Source organism: Salmo trutta, unplaced genomic scaffold (genome assembly GCF_901001165.1).
Source record: "Salmo trutta unplaced genomic scaffold, fSalTru1.1, whole genome shotgun sequence".
NCBI classification, from domain to species: domain Eukaryota; kingdom Metazoa; phylum Chordata; class Actinopteri; order Salmoniformes; family Salmonidae; genus Salmo; species Salmo trutta.
Genome location: NW_021822196.1, coordinates 11,187 through 31,021, shown reverse-complemented (window position 1 = coordinate 31,021; position 19,835 = coordinate 11,187). Strand labels below are relative to the sequence as shown.

The 19,835-nt window shown below is 45.9% G+C and overlaps 1 protein-coding gene across 1 annotated transcript; it reads left to right on the top strand.

Annotated features, from left to right (window-relative positions):
- Positions 1-16,369: 16,369 nt before the first annotated feature.
- On the top strand, positions 16,370-19,526 carry LOC115180862 (low density lipoprotein receptor adapter protein 1-like; the record flags this gene model as incomplete). The annotated part of the gene is made up of 2 exons (XM_029743003.1): positions 16,370-16,512; positions 19,390-19,526. Coding segments are annotated over 2 exons (260 nt in total), but the record flags the coding sequence as incomplete, so codon positions are not given.
- Between the last annotated feature and the right edge of the window lie 309 nt (positions 19,527-19,835).

Below are 19,835 nucleotides of genomic sequence, written 5' to 3'. Positions count from 1 at the left end.
GTCCACATCAACAACAACTAGAATGGTCCAAACACACCAAGACAGTCGTGAAGAGGGACTCCCTCAGGAGACTGAACAGATTTGGCATGGCTCCTCAGAACCTCAAAAGGTTCTACAGCTGCACCGTCGAGAGCACCCTGACTGGTTGCATCACCGCCTACAATGGCAACTGCTCGCCCTCAGACCGCAAGGCACTACAGAGGGTCCTGCCATCCAGGACCTCTATACCAGGCGGTGTCAGTGGAAGGCCCTAAAAATTGCCAAAGACTCATTAAGAAGGAATTAAAGTCCACAAATTAACTTTTAAGAAGGTACACCTGTTAATTGAAATACATTCCAGGTGACTACCTCATGAAGCTGGTTGAGAGAATGCCAAGAGTGTGCAAAGCTGTCATCAAGGCAAAGGGTGGCTATTTGAAGAATCTCAAATATAAAATATATTTTGATTTGTTTAACACTTTTTTGGGTTACTACATGATTCCAAATGTGTTATTTCATCGTTTTGATGTCTTCACTATTGTTCTTCAATGTAGAAAATATTACAAATTTTAAAAAAAAACCTTGAATGAGCAGGTGTTCTGAAACTTTTGACCAGTGGTGTAGGTAGGGGTAAAGTGACTAGGCAACAAGTTAGATAATACATATTACCTCAATTACCTGGACTAACCTGCACCCCCGCACATTGTCTCTGTACCGGTACCCCCTGTATATAGTCTCCACATTGACTCTTACCGGTACCCCCTGTATATAGTCTCCACATTGACTCTGTACCGGTACCCCCTGTATATAGTCTCCACATTGACTCTGTACCGGTACCCCCTGTATATAGTCTCCACATTGACTCTGTACCGGTACCCCCTGTATATAGCCTCCACATGACTCTGTACTGGTGCCCCCTGTATATAGCCTCCACATTGACTCTGTACCGGTACCCCCTGTATATAGTCTCCACATTGACTCTGTACCGGTACCCCCTGTATATAGTCTCCACATTGACTCTGTACCGGTACCCCCTGTATATAGCCTCCACATTGACTCTGTACCGGTACCCCCTGTATATAGTCTCCACATTGACTCTGTACCGGTACCCCCTGTATATAGTCTCCACATTGACTCTGTACCGGTACCCCCTGTATATAGCCTCACATTGACTCTGTACCGGTGCCCCCCTGTATATAGCCTCCACATTGACTCTGTACCGGTACCCCCCTGTATATAGTCTCCACATTGACTCTGTACCGGTACCCCCCTGTATATAGCCTCCACATTGACTCTGTACCGGTACCCCCTGTATATAGCCTCCACATTGACTCTGTACCGGTGCCCCCTGTATATAGCCTCCACATTGACTCTGTACCAGTACCCCCTGTATATAGCCTCCACATTGACTCTGTACCGGTACCCCCTGTATATAGTCTCCACATTGACTCTGTACCGGTACCCCCTGTATATAGTCTCCACATTGACTCTGTACCGGTTCCCCTTGTATATAGTCTCCACATTGACTCTGTACCGGTACCCCCTGTATATAGCCTCCACATTGACTCTGTACCGGTACCCCCTGTATATAGCCTCCACATTGACTCTGTACCGTAACACCCTGTATATAGTCTCCACATTGACTCTGTACCGGTACCCCCTGTATATAGTCTCCACATTGACTCTGTACCGGTTCCCCTTGTATATAGTCTCCACATTGACTCTGTACCGGTACCCCCTGTATATAGCCTCCACATTGACTCTGTACCGGTACCCCCTGTATATAGCCTCCACATTGACTCTGTACCGTAACACCCTGTATATAGTCTCCACATTGACTCTGTACCGGTACCCCCTGTATATAGACTCCACATTGACTCTGTACCGGTTCCCCTTGTATATAGTCTCCACATTGACTCTGTACCGGCACCCCCTGTATATAGCCGCCACATTGACTCTGTACCGGTACCCCCTGTATATAGCCTCCACATTGACTCTGTACCGGTACCCCCTGTATATAGCCTCCACATTGACTCTGTACCGATACCCCCTGTATATAGCCTCCACATTGACTCTGTACCGATACCCCCTGTATATAGCCTCCACATTGACTCTGTACGGTACCCCCTGTATATAGCCTCCACATTGACTCTGTACCGGTACCCCCTGTATATAGCCTCCACATTGACTCTGTACTGGTACCCCCTGTATATAGCCTCCACATTGACTCTGTACCGGTACCCCCTGTATATAGTCTCCACATGACTCTGTACCGGTACCCCCTGTATATAGCCTCCACATTGACTCTGTACCGGTACCCCCTATATAGCTTCGTTATTGTTATTTTATTGTTGCTCTTTAATTATTCTTAGTTTTTCTATTACATTTTTTTTTCCCCATTTTAATTTATTTATTGTTTACTTCAGTTTATTTAGTTAATACTTTCTTAACACTTATTATTTTTTTGCATTTTTGCATTGTTGGTTAATTTAATTGCTTGTAATTAAGCATTTCACTGTCAGGTCTACACCTGTTGTATTTGGCGTATGTGACAAATAAATGGTGATTTGTTACACACACACACGCACACACACACTAGTTCTGAGCAGTATACCGTTTTTTTGACTATATACCAGTATTGATGCACCCGTTTAGGTTTTAACTTTACCTTCTATAACGGAATGTGGATGTTTGGTTTGTTAAATGTGATACGTAGTGTGTAACGTCCATTTTATAGTTTACTTCCACACAGACCTAGCCCCGCCCCCTGACAATCAAGGAGCGCATTAGTGTTCCTGGACCATGAGACAGTCTGCATGGTCAATGCAGCACATGGAGAGGCTTGTGATCAGTCTGCACGGTCACCGCAGCACATGGAGAGGCTTGTGATCAGTCTGCATGGTCACCGCAGCACATGGAGAGGCTTGTGATCAGTCTGCATGGTCACCGCAGCACATGGAGAGGCTTGTGATCAGTCTGCATGGTGAACGCAGCACATGGAGAGGCTTGTGATCAGTCTGCATGGTCAATGCAGCACATGGAGACACTTGCGATCAGTCTGCATGCTCAATGCAGCACATGGAGACACTTGTGATCAGTCTGCATGGTCAATGCAGCACATGGAGAGACTTGTGATCAGTCTGCATGGCCAATTGCAGCACATGGAGAGACTTGTGATCAGTCTGCATGGCCAATGCAGCACATGGAGAGGCTTGTGATCAGTCTGCATGGTCACCGCAGCACATGGAGAGACATGTGATCAGTCCTGCATGGTCAATGCAACACATGGAGACACTTGTGATCAGTCTGCATGGTCAATGCAACACATGGAGACACTTGTGATCAGTCTGCATGGCCAATGCAGCACATGGAGAGACTTGTGATCAGTCTGCATGGTCAATGCAGCACATGGAGAGACATGTGATCAGTCTGCATGGTCAATGCAACACATGGAGAGACTTGTGATCAGTCTGCATGGTCAATGCAACACATGGAGACACTTGTGCTCAGTCTGCATGGTCAATGCAGCACATGGAGAGACTTGTGATCAGTCTGCATGGTCAATGCAGCACATGGAGAGACTTGTGATCAGTCTTGTGATCAGTCTGCATGGTCAATGCAGCACACAGCTAGTTTGTATTTTCTTAGCAATTTGGTCCTAAATCTTGATAGCCACTAATACTAATGCAAATCGCTAATGCTCAGAGCAAACCTAATTATCTATACAGCCTGATTTAAAAAAAATAAAAATAAAAAGAGTGGGTAACATCTCACAGCAAGAACTGGCAAATCTGGTGACGTCCATGAAAAGTAGATACTGCAGTACGTAATGCAGCTGGTGGCCACACCAGATACTGACTGTTACTTTTGATTTTGACCCCCCCCCCCCCCGCCTTTGTTCAGGGACACAGTATTTCATTTCTGTTAGTCACATGTCTGTGGAACTCGTTCAGTTTATGTCTCAGTTGTTGAATATTGTTATGTTCATACAAATATTTACGCATCTTACGTTTGCTGAAAATAAACGCAGTTGACAGTGAGAGGACATTTCTTTTTTTTGCTGAGTTTGGTATGTACAGTACCAGTCAAGAGTTTGGACACACCTACTCGTTCAATGTTTTTTCTTGATTTTTACTATTTTCCATATAGGGGATTGGAAGTTGTCGACAATTACATTGATGGAAGCTACAGTGCCTTGCAAACGTATTCATCCCCCCTTGGCATTTTTCCTATTTTGTTGCAATACAACCTGTAATTTAAATAGATTTTTATTTGGATTTCATGTAATGGACAAACACAAAATCGTCCAATTTGGTGAAGTGAAATGAAAAAAAATTACTTGTTTTAAAAATTTTTTTTTTACATTTCAACAGAAAAGTGGTGCGTGCATATGTATTCACCCCCTTTGCTATGACGCCCTTAAATAAGATCTGGTGCAACCAATTACCTCCAGAAGTCACATAATTGGTTAAAATAAAGTCCACCTGTGTGCAATCTAAGTGTCACATGATCTCAGTATATATACACCTGTTCGGAAAGGCCCCAGAGTCTGCAACACCACTAAGCAAGGGGTACCACCAAGCAAGCGGCACCATGAAGACCAAGGAGCTCTCCAAACAGGTAGGGAAAGTTGTGGAGAAGTACAGATCAGGGTTGGGTTATAAAAAAATATCCGTAACTTTGAACATCCCACAGAGCACCATTAAATCCATTATTAAAAAATGGAAAGAATATGGCACCACAACAAACCTGCCAAGAGAGGGCCACCCACCAAAACTCACAGACCAGGCAAGGAGGGCATTAATCGGAGAGGCAACAAAGAGACCAAAGATAACCCTGAAGGAGCTGCGAAGCTCCACAGAGGAGATTGGAGTATCTGTCCATAGGTCCACTTTAAGCCGTACACTCCACAGAGCTGGGCTTTACGGAAGAGTGGCCAGAAAAAAGCCATTGCTTAAAGAAAAAAATAAGCAAACACGTTTGGTGTTCACCAAAAGGCATGTGGGAGACACCCCAAACATATGGAAGAAGGTACTCTGGTCAGATGAGACTAAAATTTAGCTTTTGGCCATCAAGGAAAATGCTATGTCTGGTGCAAACCCAACACCTCTAATCACCCCGAGAAAACCATCCCCACAGTGAAGCATGGTGGTGGCAGCATCATGCTGTGGGGATGTTTTCATTGGCAGGTTCTAGGAAACTGGTCAGAATTGATGGAATGACGGATGGCGTTAAATACAGGGAAATTCTTGAGGGAAATCTGTTTCAGTGTTCCAGAGATTTGAGACTGGGACGGAGGTTCACCTTCCAGTACAACAATGACCCTAAGCATACTGCTAAAGCAACACTCGAGTGGTTTAAGGGGAAACATTTAATGTCTTGGAATGGCCTAGTCAAAGCCCAGACCTCAATTCAATTGAGAATCTGTGGTATGATTTAAACACTTCTTTGCTGGAGCTGGAAGCTGGAGCAGTTTTGCCTTGAAGAATAGGCAAAAAATCCCAGTGGCTAAATTTGCCAGGCTTATGGAGACATATCCCAAGAGACTTGCAGCTGTAATTGCTGAAAAGGTGGCTCTACAAAGTATTGATTTTGGGGGGGTGAATAGTTATGCACACAAGTTTTCTTTTTTTGTCTTATTTCTTGTTTGTTTGACAATAAAAAATATGTTGCATCTTCGAAGTGGTAGGCATGTTGTGTAAATCAAATGATACAACCCCCCCAAAAATCTATTTTAATTCCAGGTTGTAAAGCAACAAAATAGGAACAATGCCATGGGGGGGGGGGTGAAAACTTTTGCAAGCCACTGTATGTCTTGATTGTATTAATACAATCTACAATATTTAAGCTGATCTAAAATAATATATAAAATGTATGTGTTGCCATCCTAGAGTGACGCACAACTCATAAAGCTATTTTGGAAATGTTATTATTAAAAAAAACATAAAACACGGTTCAATACCGTCAATTTATTGTTAAATACAATGATATGATTTTTTACCGTATCGCCCAGCCCTAACATACACACCCACCACAAGACGACAAAACAGTTATGAAATATTTAATAAGCGTCCCTCCCTCATATTGTTTGGGAGGTCAAATATATTTGAAAAGCCCCTAGCTGAGATGTAATATGGTTTAGAGGTGTGGGCTGAGGTACTGGGAGTAGGGAGGGAGGGAGGAGGGATGGGGAAGTGTAGAAGAGAGAGACAGAGAGTGGTGGGTGTGTGTGTGTATATATAAGGGGGAGGGAGAGGTTTTGAAAGGCCCAGAGAGAGGGAGGGAGGCGTTCTGTGTTCTCCTCCCAAACATCTAGTGTGGGTCTGTGCTGCTCTGTAACAGATGGCTCAGCCTGCATGGAGCGTTCCAATGGTACAGGACAGCAGCATGTTAAAACCCTCTACTGTCATCTCTCTGGAGGGCTCCAATGGTACAGGACAGCATGTTAGAACCCTCTACTGTCATCTCTCTGGAGGGCTCCAATGGTACAGGACAGCAGCATGTTAGAACCCTCTACTGTAATCTCTCCGGAGGGCTCCAATGGTACAGGACAGCAGCATGTTAAAACCCTCTACTGTCATCTCTCTGGAGGGCTCCAATGGTACAGGACAGCAGCATGTTAGAACCCTCTACTGTATTCTCTCTGGAGCGCTCCAATGGTACAGGACAGCAGCATGTTAGAACCCTCTACTGTCATCTCTCTGGAGGGCTCCAATGGTACAGGACAGCATGTTAGAACCCTCTACTGTCATCTCTCTGGAGGGCTCCAATGGTACAGGACAGCATGTTAGAACCCTCTACTGTCATCTCTCTGGAGCGCTCCAATGGTACAGGACAGCAGCATGTTAGAACCCTCTACTGGAATCTCTCTGGAGGGCTCCAATGGTACAGGACAGCAGCATGTTAGAACCCTCTACTGTCATCTCTCTGGAGCGCTCCAATGGTACAGGACAGCATGTTAGAACCCTCTACTGTCATCTCTCTGGAGCGCTCCAATGGTACAGGACAGCATGTTAGAACCCTCTACTGTAATCTCTCTGGAGCGCTCCAATGGTACAGGACAGCAGCATGTTAGAACCCTCTACTGGAATCTCTCTGGAGGGCTCCAATGGTACAGGACAGCAGCATGTTAGAACCCTCTACTGTAATCTCTCCGGAGGGCTCCAATGGTACAGGACAGCAGCATGTTAGAACCCTCTACTGTCATCTCTCTGGAGGGCTCCAATGGTACAGGACAGCAGCATGTTAGAACCCTCTACTGTAATCTCTCTGGAGCGCTCCAATGGTACAGGACAGCAGCATGTTAGAACCCTCTACTGTATTCTCTCTGGAGGGCTCCAATGGTACAGGACAGCAGCATGTTAGAACCCTCTACTGTCATCTCTCTGGAGGGCTCCAATGGTACAGCATGTTAGAACCCTCTACTGTCATCTCTCTGGAGGGCTCCAATGGTACAGGACAGCAGCATGTTAGAACCCTCTACTGTAATCTCTCTGGAGGGCTCCAATGGTACAGGACAGCAGCATGTTAGAACCCTCTACTGTCATCTCTCTGGAGGGCTCCAATGGTACAGCATGTTAGAACCCTCTACTGTCATCTCTCTGGAGGGCTCCAATGGTACAGGACAGCAGCATGTTAGAACCCTCTACTGTATTCTCTCTGGAGGGCTCCAATGGTACAGGACAGCAGCATGTTAGAACCCTCTACTGTCATCTCTCTGGAGGGCTCCAATGGTACAGCATGTTAGAACCCTCTACTGTCATCTCTCTGGAGGGCTCCAATGGTACAGGACAGCAGCATGTTAGAACCCTCTACTGTAATCTCTCTGGAGGGGCTCCAATGGTACAGGACAGCAGCATGTTAGAACCCTCTACTGTATTCTCTCTGGAGCGCTCCAATGGTACAGGACAGCAGCATGTTAGAACCCTCTACTGTCATCTCTCTGGAGCGCTCCAATGGTACAGGACAGCATGTTAGAACCCTCTACTGTCATCTCTCTGGATCGCTCCAATGGTACAGGACAGCATGTTAGAACCCTCTACTGTAATCTCTCTGGAGGGCTCCAATGGTACAGGACAGCATGTTAGAACCCTCTACTATAATCTCTCTGGAGGGCTCCAATGGTACAGGACAGCAGCATGTTAGAACCCTTTACTGTAATCTCTCTGGAGGGCTCCAATGGTACAGGACAGCAGCATGTTAGAACCCTCTACTGTAATCTCTCTGGAGGGCTCCAATGGTACAGGACAGCAGCATGTTAGAACCCTCTACTGTCATCTCTCTGGAGGGCTCCATGGTACAGGACAGCATGTTAGAACCCTCTACTGTCATCTCTCTGGAGGGCTCCAATGGTACAGGACAGCATGTTAGAACCCTCTACTGTCATCTCTCTGGAGCGCTCCAATGGTACAGGACAGCAGCATGTTAGAACCCTCTACTGGAATCTCTCTGGAGGGCTCCAATGGTACAGGACAGCAGCATGTTAGAACCCTCTACTGTCATCTCTCTGGAGCGCTCCAATGGTACAGGACAGCATGTTAGAACCCTCTACTGTCATCTCTCTGGAGCGCTCCAATGGTACAGGACAGCATGTTAGAACCCTCTACTGTAATCTCTCTGGAGCGCTCCAATGGTACAGGACAGCAGCATGTTAGAACCCTCTACTGGAATCTCTCTGGAGCGCTCCAATGGTACAGGACAGCAGCATGTTAGAACCCTCTACTGTAATCTCTCCGGAGGGCTCCAATGGTACAGGACAGCAGCATGTTAGAACCCTCTACTGTAATCTCTCTGGAGGGCTCCAATGGTACAGGACAGCAGCATGTTAGAACCCTCTACTGTAATCTCTCTGGAGGGCTCCAATGGTACAGGACAGCAGCATGTTAGAACCCTCTACTGTAATCTCTCTGGAGGGCTCCAATGGTACAGGACAGCATGTTAGAACCCTCTACTGTCATCTCTCTGGAGGGCTCCAATGGTACAGGACAGCAGCATGTTAGAACCCTCTACTGTAATCTCTCTGGAGGGCTCCAATGGTACAGGACAGCAGCATGTTAGAACCCTCTACTGTAATCTCTCTGGAGGGCTCCAATGGTACAGGACAGCATGTTAGAACCCTCTACTGTCATCTCTCTGGAGCGCTCCAATGGTACAGGACAGCATGTTAGAACCCTCTACTGTCATCTCTCTGGAGGGCTCCAATGGTACAGGACAGCAGCATGTTAGAACCCTCTACTGTCATCTCTCTGGAGGGCTCCAATGGTACAGCATGTTAGAACCCTCTACTGTCATCTCTCTGGAGGGCTCCAATGGTACAGGACAGCAGCATGTTAGAACCCTCTACTGTAATCTCTCTGGAGGGCTCCAATGGTACAGGACAGCAGCATGTTAGAACCCTCTACTGTATTCTCTCTGGAGCGCTCCAATGGTACAGGACAGCAGCATGTTAGAACACTCTACTGTCATCTCTCTGGAGCGCTCCAATGGTACAGGACAGCAGCATGTTAGAACCCTCTACTGGAATCTCTCTGGAGGGCTCCAATGGTACAGGACAGCAGCATGTTAGAACCCTCTACTGTCATCTCTCTGGAGCGCTCCAATGGTACAGGACAGCATGTTAGAACCCTCTACTGTCATCTCTCTGGAGCGCTCCAATGGTACAGGACAGCATGTTAGAACCCTCTACTGTAATCTCTCTGGAGCGCTCCAATGGTACAGGACAGCAGCATGTTAGAACCCTCTACTGGAATCTCTCTGGAGCGCTCCAATGGTACAGGACAGCAGCATGTTAGAACCCTCTACTGTAATCTCTCCGGAGGGCTCCAATGGTACAGGACAGCAGCATGTTAGAACCCTCTACTGTAATCTCTCTGGAGGGCTCCAATGGTACAGGACAGCAGCATGTTAGAACCCTCTACTGTAATCTCTCTGGAGGGCTCCAATGGTACAGGACAGCATGTTAGAACCCTCTACTGTCATCTCTCTGGAGCGCTCCAATGGTACAGGACAGCAGCATGTTAGAACCCTCTACTGGAATCTCTCTGGAGGGCTCCAATGGTACAGGACAGCAGCATGTTAGAACCCTCTACTGTCATCTCTCTGGAGCGCTCCAATGGTACAGGACAGCATGTTAGAACCCTCTACTGTCATCTCTCTGGATCGCTCCAATGGTACAGGACAGCATGTTAGAACCCTCTACTGTAATCTCTCTGGAGGGCTCCAATGGTACAGGACAGCATGTTAGAACCCTCTACTGTAATCTCTCTGGAGGGCTCCAATGGTACAGGACAGCAGCATGTTAGAACCCTCTACTGTAATCTCTCTGGAGGGCTCCAATGGTACAGGACAGCAGCATGTTAGAACCCTCTACTGTAATCTCTCTGGAGGGCTCCAATGGTACAGGACAGCAGCATGTTAGAACCCTCTACTGTAATCTCTCTGGAGGGCTCCAATGGTACAGGACAGCATGTTAGAACCCTCTACTGTAATCTCTCTGGAGGGCTCCAATGGTACAGGACAGCATGTTAGAACCCTCTACTGTAATCTCTCCGGAGGGCTCCAATGGTACAGGACAGCAGCATGTTAGAACCCTCTACTGTAATCTCTCTGGAGGGCTCCAATGGTACAGGACAGCAGCATGTTAGAACCCTCTACTGTCATCTCTCTGGAGGGCTCCAATGGTACAGGACAGCAGCATGTTAGAATCCTCTACTGTAATCTCTCTGGAGGGCTCCAATGGTACAGGACAGCATGTTAGAACCCTCTACTGTAATCTCTCTGGAGGGCTCCAATGGTACAGGACAGCATGTTAGAACCCTCTACTGTAATCTCTCTGGAGCGCTCCAATGGTACAGGACAGCAGCATGTTAGAACCCTCTACTGTAATCTCTCCGGAGGGCTCCAATGGTACAGGACAGCAGCATGTTGGAATTCTCTACTGTAATTTCTCTGCATTTCTCTCTCTTCCCCTCATCCTCTCCCTCTTCCTCTCTCTCTCTTCTTCTCTCTTCCTCTCTCTCTCTTTCCTTCTCTCTCTCTTCTTCTCTCTTCCTCTCTCTCTCTTCTTCTCTCTTTCCTTCTCTCTCTCTTCCTCTCTCTCTCTCTCGCTTCCTCTCTCTCTCTCTTCCTCTCATCTCTCTCTCTGCTCTCCTCGCTCTCTGCTCCTCTCTCTCTCTTTCCTCTCTCTCTCTTCTTCTCTCTTCCATCCGCCATGTTCCATCATAGTTCAGTAGGTGAGAGAAAGCGTTTGGAAAGATCATCACTTTTTGTAGTATGTTTTTCATTTGCTCTCTGTTTGCCAGTTAGTGAGCTGGCTCATGACTAAGTGACATTTAGATTTCATATGGTGTATAGGTTCAGCTGATCATTGCTGGTAACTGTCTGGGGTTGGCAGGAGTCCTGTGGACAGTCTACAGAGCTGGTGAACCCAGTTACAGGGTTCTGTCCAGTGTCCAGGTGCCACTGAGGGATATGTTTAAGCTCTCTGCATACCCAGCTTCCCCCCAACAACCCCCATTCACTCCCCACCAGTCACTCCCCACTGTGCACCCAGCTTCCCCACCATTCACTCCCCACTGTGCACCCAGCTTCCCCCCATATTCACTCCCCACTGTGCACCCAGCTTCCCCCCATATTCACTCCCCACTGTGCACCCAGCTTCCCCACCATTCACTCCCCACTGTGCACCCAGCTTCCCCCCATATTCACTCCCCACTGTGCACCCAGCTTCCCCACCATTCACTCCCCACTGTGGACCCAGCTTCCCCACCACAGTCCCCTTGTCTACTCCATCCCCACTCCACAGTATCTACAGCCTACAGTATCTGTCTAAGGCAGGGGGGTCACAACCTGTCTCACTGGAAGAGCCCTTTTTTTCCCACACACAACAAAAAAAAGTGTTGAGTGAGCCGCACAATAAATATTTGCCCTTTTCAAGTGCAATACTAGCAATACCGGATATTTAGCACCTCGGATAACAGTCAGATCAAATTACCACAAAATCTGACGTTGAGGATCACAGAGCAGTGGATTCAGCGGCTGTCTGGTGAAGTTGCAGTGAGAATCGAATCTCCTGAACATACTATAAATTCTACAGGAGTGATGTTACTTTTTGATTTCAAAACCTACCAAAGAAGAAAAACATTGTTCTCCAGTGATTCATTGAAATAACCACATCAAGCCCCGCAAGAAATGGGGAAAAATAAAACACACATACAGAAATATTAGAAGCAAACAGATGTAAACAGACTTTCTTATAGCACTCTAACTAAAAAAAACAATGTGTTGTGTTTTTCTTCTTTGGCTGCTTTAGCTTCATTCATCGATAGTTGACCTAACATTCTACAAACATTCGCATTCTAGAATTACAAAAGCATATTTAGCTAGCAACGTCCATAGAAATTCGCTATTACTTGTGCAAATTTTGTTAGAATTGGGCTTCTATTACCAGAATTCTATTTTGTGCGTTTTTTGGCGCCCCCCTTGTGGACTAACTAAGCCGGTATTACCGTAAATCCCGGTGTGAGAGAAGGACGGTATGAGCATATGGATACCGCCAAACCCTAATAATTACTGTAGTGTTTTTTCTGACATTACTGTAGTATCTACTGTAGTGGTTTTTGTTTTATTATCTTTGAGATAGAAGTGGGCGGCTTTCTCCTTGAGGAAACCTACTGGGAAAATAGTAAGAGCAAATGTTCCATATCCTGTAGTTAGGTAGGACTGGAGGCTGAACAGAGTTCAAAGCTTCTTCTCTTTTCTATAACAGGTAGGGAACACAATATACAGTGCATTCAGAAAGTATTCAGACCCCTTCTCTTATTCCACATTTTCTTACGTTACAGCCTTATTCTAAAATGAATTAAATATATAAAAATCCTTATCAATCTACCCCATAATGACGAAGCGAAAACAGGTTTTTATAATTTTTTTGCTTGCAAAGGGTTTTTCTGATTATTTTTTATACATTTGCCCAAATTTTTTAAAACCTGTTCGTTTTGTCTTTATGGGGTATTGTGTGTAGACTGATGATGTTTTAAAAAAAATAAATTATAGAATAAGGCTGTAACGTATGTCACGACTGTCTTGTGAGGATCAGAATGGGTCAGATCAGCTTGGCTGACAGTAACCAGGCCCTCTCTCACCCACGGGGGGGGGGGGGGGGGGGGGGCTGCTGGATGGTTCACACCTTGTTGTAAATTACAGCAGAAGGGGTTTCTTTATTCCCCTCCAGTATGAACAAAGGAATGTCTTTGTTAACAGGTTTTTCCCACTGAAACTCTAACACAGTCAAACGTGAATACTGGAACAATAATTCTAACATAAGAATGCGGGGAATGGTCAGTGGGGAGCTATAGAAAACATTTTGTCTCATTTTGTGACGTCCTCAACTGTATGGACGAAGTACTGTAACTTAAAGTATATCCCCTTTTATCTGTGAAGTTTCCATCCAATACATTGTGCATATAATATGAAACATGATGCAAGTATTTTTGTTAAGATAGTACTGTGATTTTAGATTATTTTATATCTCCTATAAACTGTGCATAGTAAGTAGCCACGCCTGAGTGAGGTCAGAGAGCGTGTCATACTGATGGAACTGTCCCCTTCGGCCAGAGGGCATAAAAGGATTGCTAACAGATATTAACATTAGACCAGGAAACGGGAGGCGGTAGCTACCTGTTTGAAATGGTTGTAACTTTGAACCTCAACACGAGGTGAAGAAATAAACTCACCTTTCTTTAGACCAGAGAGACGGAGAGCTTCAGCTCATGTCCATCGTGGTCCAAATCCTGAATAGTCAACACGAGGTGTAGACGAGAAGCTCACCTCCCAGACAATAACTGAGACAGCTGATTAGCTGTCTTGAGTCATATATCCAGAAAAGCAAATCTAAGTGAGACTATCCTACTACGCTCATCACCAATGGGAACCATCGACACGGCTGGTTATCTTCCAGAGTGAACAACAGTAAAAGATGGGAAAGGGGAGACCCCTTTCGGACAATCAGAGCCATACCGTTTCCTAAGGAGGGCTAGTTCTGACCGAACAAAGGCACTCGCATGTAAATACATTAATGATTTCTTATTCCAAACGGGCGGCGGTTTGTGGGAAAACTATATGATTACTGTGGGAATAGTTCTGAAATGCATTGACAATAAGTGCCTTTTTCTCTCTCTCCATGTCGTTGTGTAAAAAGCCATATTGTGTCAGTCCGCTAAGGACCTTTGTCTCATGTATTAATTGTATGTAATCCTGTTATTATTTAGTTAACTAGTAAATCAGTAATTAACCAATTTGTGTAGTACTGAATCATAAGTAAGGCTGGGATTTTTGCAGATGCAAGGATGTTACAACTGTTCAGAATGATGATATGATAAGAAGTAATGATTAATCAGATTACTTTTTATCGATGTAATAGATATGTCTTATAGAGTTTAATTTGGCAGATGGTAACTCTTCAAACAACCTCTTCCGTGTTGCCCCAAATTCCTAATGAGTTAATTGTTAGATGATTAATTTAAATCAGGTAACAATTAAACATAGTTAGTGGATTAAATAAATAACAGTCAACAGATTAATGAAAGTAAAGTCACGATACGTAACAAAATGTGGAAAAAGTCTGAATACTTTCCGAATGCACTGTACATACACCACATGACCAAACGTATGTGCACACCTGCTCATCGAACATCTCATTCCACAATCATGGGCATTAATATGGAGATGTTGCTATACTGTATGTATACTGAACAACATGTAAAGTGTTGGTCCCATGTTTCATGAGCCGTAATAAAAGATCCCAGAAATGTTCCATACGCACGAAAAGCGTATTTGTCTTTCTCTCAAATTTTATGCAGAAATTTGTTTACATCCCTGTTAGTGAGCATTTCTCCTTGTTAGTGAGTACCTCTCCTCCTTTGTTAAGAAATCCATCCTTCCTGACAGTTGTGGCATATCAAGAAGCTGACTAAACAGCATGATCATTACACAGGTGCACTTTGTGCTGGGGACAATAAAGGGCCACTCTAAAATGTGCAGTTTTGTCACAACACAATGTCTCAAGTTTTGAAGGAGCGTGCAATTGGCATGCTGACTGCAGGAATGGCAACCAGAACGGTTGCCAGAGAATTTAATGTTATTTTCTCTACCAATTTCCTTTTAGAGAATTTGTCAGTACATCCAACCGGCCTCACAACCGCAGGCCAAGTGTAACACGCCAGCCCAGGACCTCCACATTCAGCTTCCTCTCCTGCGGGATCGTCTAAGACCAGCCACTCTCCACAAACCTTCTCAGTGAAACTCCTCCACGTGCTCGTTGTCCTCACTAGAGTCTTGACTTGACTGTAGATTGGCGTCGTAACCCGACTTCAGTGGGAAAATGCTCGCCTTCGATGGCCACTGGCATGCTGGAGAAGTGTGCTCTTTAGGGATGAATCCCGGTTTCAACTGTACCGAGCAGATGGCAAACAGCGTGTATGTTGTTGTTGTGGGCGAGTGGTTTGCTGATGTCAACATTGTGAACAGAGTGCCCCCATGGTGGGGTTATGATATGGGCAGGTATAAGCTATGGACAACAAACGCAATTGGATTTTATCAATGTCAATTTGAATGCACAGAGATACCGTGACGAGATCCTGAGGCCCATTGTCGTGCCATTCATCCGCCGCCATCACCTCATGTTTCAGCATGATAATGTAGAGCCTCATGTCGCAAGGTTCTGTACACAATTCTTGGGAGATGAAAATGTCCCAGTTCTTCCATGCACCGCATACTCACCAGACATGTCACCCATTAAGCCAATATCCAACAACTTTGTACAGCTATTGAAGAGGAGTGGGAACAACATTCCACAGGCCACAACCTGATCAACTCTATGCGAAGGAGATGTGTCACGCTGCATGAGGCAATTGGTGGTCACACCAGATACTGACTGGTTTTCAGATCCACATCCCTATCTTTTTTTTTTAAGGCATCTATAACCAACAGATGCATATCTGTATTCCCAGTCATGTGAAATAAATAGATTTCCTCATGTGAAATCTTTGAAATTGTTGCATGTTGCGTTTTTATATTTTTGTTCAGTGTACAGACATGGTATTGTTGCTATATTTACATTGGTTGATCTTTTGCTTTGATCGTTTTCACATGCAGCCAAACATGGACCTTCATCAAACGAATGTCCCTGGGCATAACTTCTGACATTTTGTTCATTCATCAACTAGACTTTTGATGTTTCCTCCAATCACAAACAAGACTTTTGATACTGTATTTCCACCAATCACAAATGTGACTTTTCACATTTTCGTCCCCAATCACAAATTAAACTTTTAACCATTTGTCCAATCACATCCCATTAATTGTACACCCGTTGTGTTTTCTGGCCAATCAGAGCTGCCAGAGAACTGGACAGACACCAAGGAGACCCTATTGGAAGGGATGGTCTTCCAGGTCAAGTACCTGGGGATGACTCTGGTGGGACAGCCTAAAGGAGAGGACATGGCTGCTGCTGCTATACACAGGATAGTCTCTACGGTGAGTTAGGGTGTGTGTGGGCGAGTCTCTGTCTGTCTGTCTGTCTGTCTGTCTGTCTGTCTGTCTGTCTGTCTGTCTGTCTGTCTGTCTGTCTGTCTGTCTGTCTGTCTGTCTGTCTGTGTCTCGTCCCGTCCCGGTTGCCTGTCTGTGCATTCAGAGTAGTATGATAGTCCATAGTTTATTGACTAAGACATATTAGCGCCTTGGGTTTGAGAAAAGTGCTTTACAAATGTATTTATTATTATTATAATATTCACACAGTCTACTAATCCTTTTCAGCTGAACAGATTACATCCTGTGTTGATTTGATGGCCTCATAAGATATTCTGATTCCAAGCATTCTGCTGGTGCTCTGGTCTGACTGATCCAGACAGTATTACAATGTTAGCATGAAGGTCAGTTTGGTCATATTGGAAACACAAGTGAGTCCAGGATTATCTGTCAGCAGCCCAATGTGCTCCAGTCACAACATAACTACACGACACCACATGACATCACACACACACCAACTTAACAGCACAACACAGCAACCTTGCAACTCAAGGGTTGTCTGTCTGTCTGTCTGTCTGTCTGTCTGTCTGTCTGTCTGTCTGACAACCTAACAGACAGACAACCTGTCTGTCTACATTAATTCACCAAACCATTAATTTTACACTAGGCTGTTTTACTTTTTGTATTTTTGTATTATGTTTTCTAAAGCTATAATCAAACTGTTATTTCTATAACCACCTACTGGGACAAATACACATGAAAGCATTTAAATAACCCCCAATTTTGTTTTCTCTTTCTCTCTCTGTCTCTCTCTCTCTCTACCATTCACTACTCACCACTCCTCAATACACAATATACACACAACTCAATAAAACCCCCAGCCAGACCTGCCGGCTGGAGTAAGATTCAGTTGATTTAGTGTAGAGGGAGAAATAACACCAGAAGTCAATTGTCTCCCAGTTCCCTTGGAAACCAAGCATTCTGAATAGTGTTATTATGATAATTGTTTGCCAGTCATTTTCTATCAGCTGAGGTTACATCTAAACCCAGGGACTGAACCTGGCAGAAAAAAATACTTTAATAATGACAGTAAAGAAACACCCGCAGTTTTAAAACAACATCCTCACTTCTCGTTATAACACTATTGTCTCCATCTCTGATTTTACATATGCTTTGTTAAAATACTGTTCGCTCCATGATACTGTTAGTGTCTACAGGGAGGAGGCCTGGTGGTGTCTCCAGGGAGGAGGCCTGGTGGTGTCTCCAGGGAGGAGGCCTGGTGGTGTCTCCAGGGAGGAGGCCTGGTGGTGTCTCCAGGGAGGAGGCCTGGTGGTGTCTCCAGGGAGGAGGCCTGGTGGTGTCTCCAGGGAGGAGGCCTGGTGGTGTCTCCAGGGAGGAGGCCTGGTGGTGTCTCCAGGGAGGAGGCCTGGTGGTGTCTCCAGGGAGGAGGCCTGTTGGTGTCTCCAGGGAGGAGGCCTGTTGGTGTCTCCAGGGAGGAGGCCTGTTGGTGTCTCCAGGGAGGAGGCCTGTTGGTGTCTCCAGGGAGGAGGCCTGTTGGTGTCTCCAGGGAGGAGGCTTGTTTGCTCCATGATACTGTTAGTGTCTCCAGGGAGGAAGCCTGTTGGTGTCTCCAGGGAGGAGGCCTGTTGGTGTCTCCAGGGAGGAGGCCTGTTGGTGTCTCCAGGGAGGAGGCCTGTTGGTGTCTCCAGGGAGGAGGCCTGTTGGTGTCTCCAGGGAGGAGGCCTGTTGGTGTCTCCAGGGAGGAGGCCTGTTGGTGTCTCCAGGGAGGAGGCCTGTTGGTGTCTCCAGGGAGGAGGCCTGTTGGTGTCTCCAGGGAGGAGGCCTGGTAGTGTCTACAGGGAGGAGGCCTGTTGGCGTCTCCAGGGAGGAGGCCTGTTAGCTCCATGATACTGTTGGTGTCTCCAGGGAGGAGGCCTGTTGGTGTCTCCAGGGAGGAGGCCTGGTAGTGTCTCCAGGGAGGAGGCCTGGTAGTGTCTACAGGGAGGAGGCCTGGTGGTGTCTACAGGGAGGAGGCCTGGTGGTGTCTACAGGGAGGAGACCTACCTGGTGGTGTCTACAGGGAGGAGACCTACCTGGTGGTGTCTACAGGGAGGAGGCCTGTTGGTGTCTACAGGGAGGAGGCCTGTTGGTGTCTACAGGGAGGAGGCCTGTTGGTGTCTACAGGGAGGAGGCCTGTTGGCGTCTACAGGGAGGAGGCCTGGTAGTGTCTCCAGGGAGGAGGCCTGTTAGCTCCATGATACTGTTAGTGTCTCCAGGGAGGAGGCCTGGTAGTGTCTCCAGGGAGGAGGCCTGTTAGCTTCATGATGCTGTTAGTTTCTCCAGGGAGGAGGCCTGGTAGTGTCTCCAGGGAGGAGGCCTGTTAGCTCCATGATGCTGTTAGTGTCTCCAGGGAGGAGGCCACACCAGAAGAGGAAGATGAGATGGCACCATTCACATCGTCCTTGACAAGTCCTCTCGTCTCTTCCTCTCCTCTCTGTCTCCTCTCCTCCACTCTTCCTTTCTTCATCTCTTCCTCTCTGCCTTTCCTCCTCTCCTTCTGTCCTCTCCTGTCCTCTCCTGTCCTCTCTCTCCTCTCCTCCTCTCTTCCCTCTCCTCCTCTCTTCCTCTCTCTTCTCTCCTCCTCTTCCTCTCTTCTCCTCTCTTCCTCTTCTCCTCTCTTCCTCTTTTCCTCTCCTCTCCTAGCTACTCCCTATATAGTGCACTACTATCAAAATGGTGGCTACTCCCTATATAGTGCACTACTTTCAAAATGGTGGCTACTCCCTATGTGGTGCACTAAATGTTTAGTGAAGTATATGGAATAGGATGTGATCGTGGACACAGCCAGATTATAATTCCCTCTTGTGTGTGTTTGCGTCATCCCAGGCCCGGGCCAGTGCTAAGAAGTTCCGTAAGGTGACCCTGACCATCTCTCCTAAAGGAATCATCATCACAGACACAGAGACACTGGACCTCATAGAGAACGTCTCCATATACAGGTAAACAATTTGACATCATAGAGAACATCTCCATATACAGGTAAACAATATGACGTCATAGAGAACATCTCCGTATACAGGTAAACAATATGACGTCATAGAGAATGTCTCCATATACAGGTAAACAATATGACATCATAATGACCTCATAGAGAATGTCTCCATATACAGGTAAACAATATGACGTCATAGAGAATGTCTCCATATACAGGTAAACAATATGACATCATAATGACCTCATAGAGAATGTCTCCATATACAGGTAAACAATATGACATCATAGAGAATGTCTCCATATACAGGTAAACAATATGACATCATAATGACCTCATA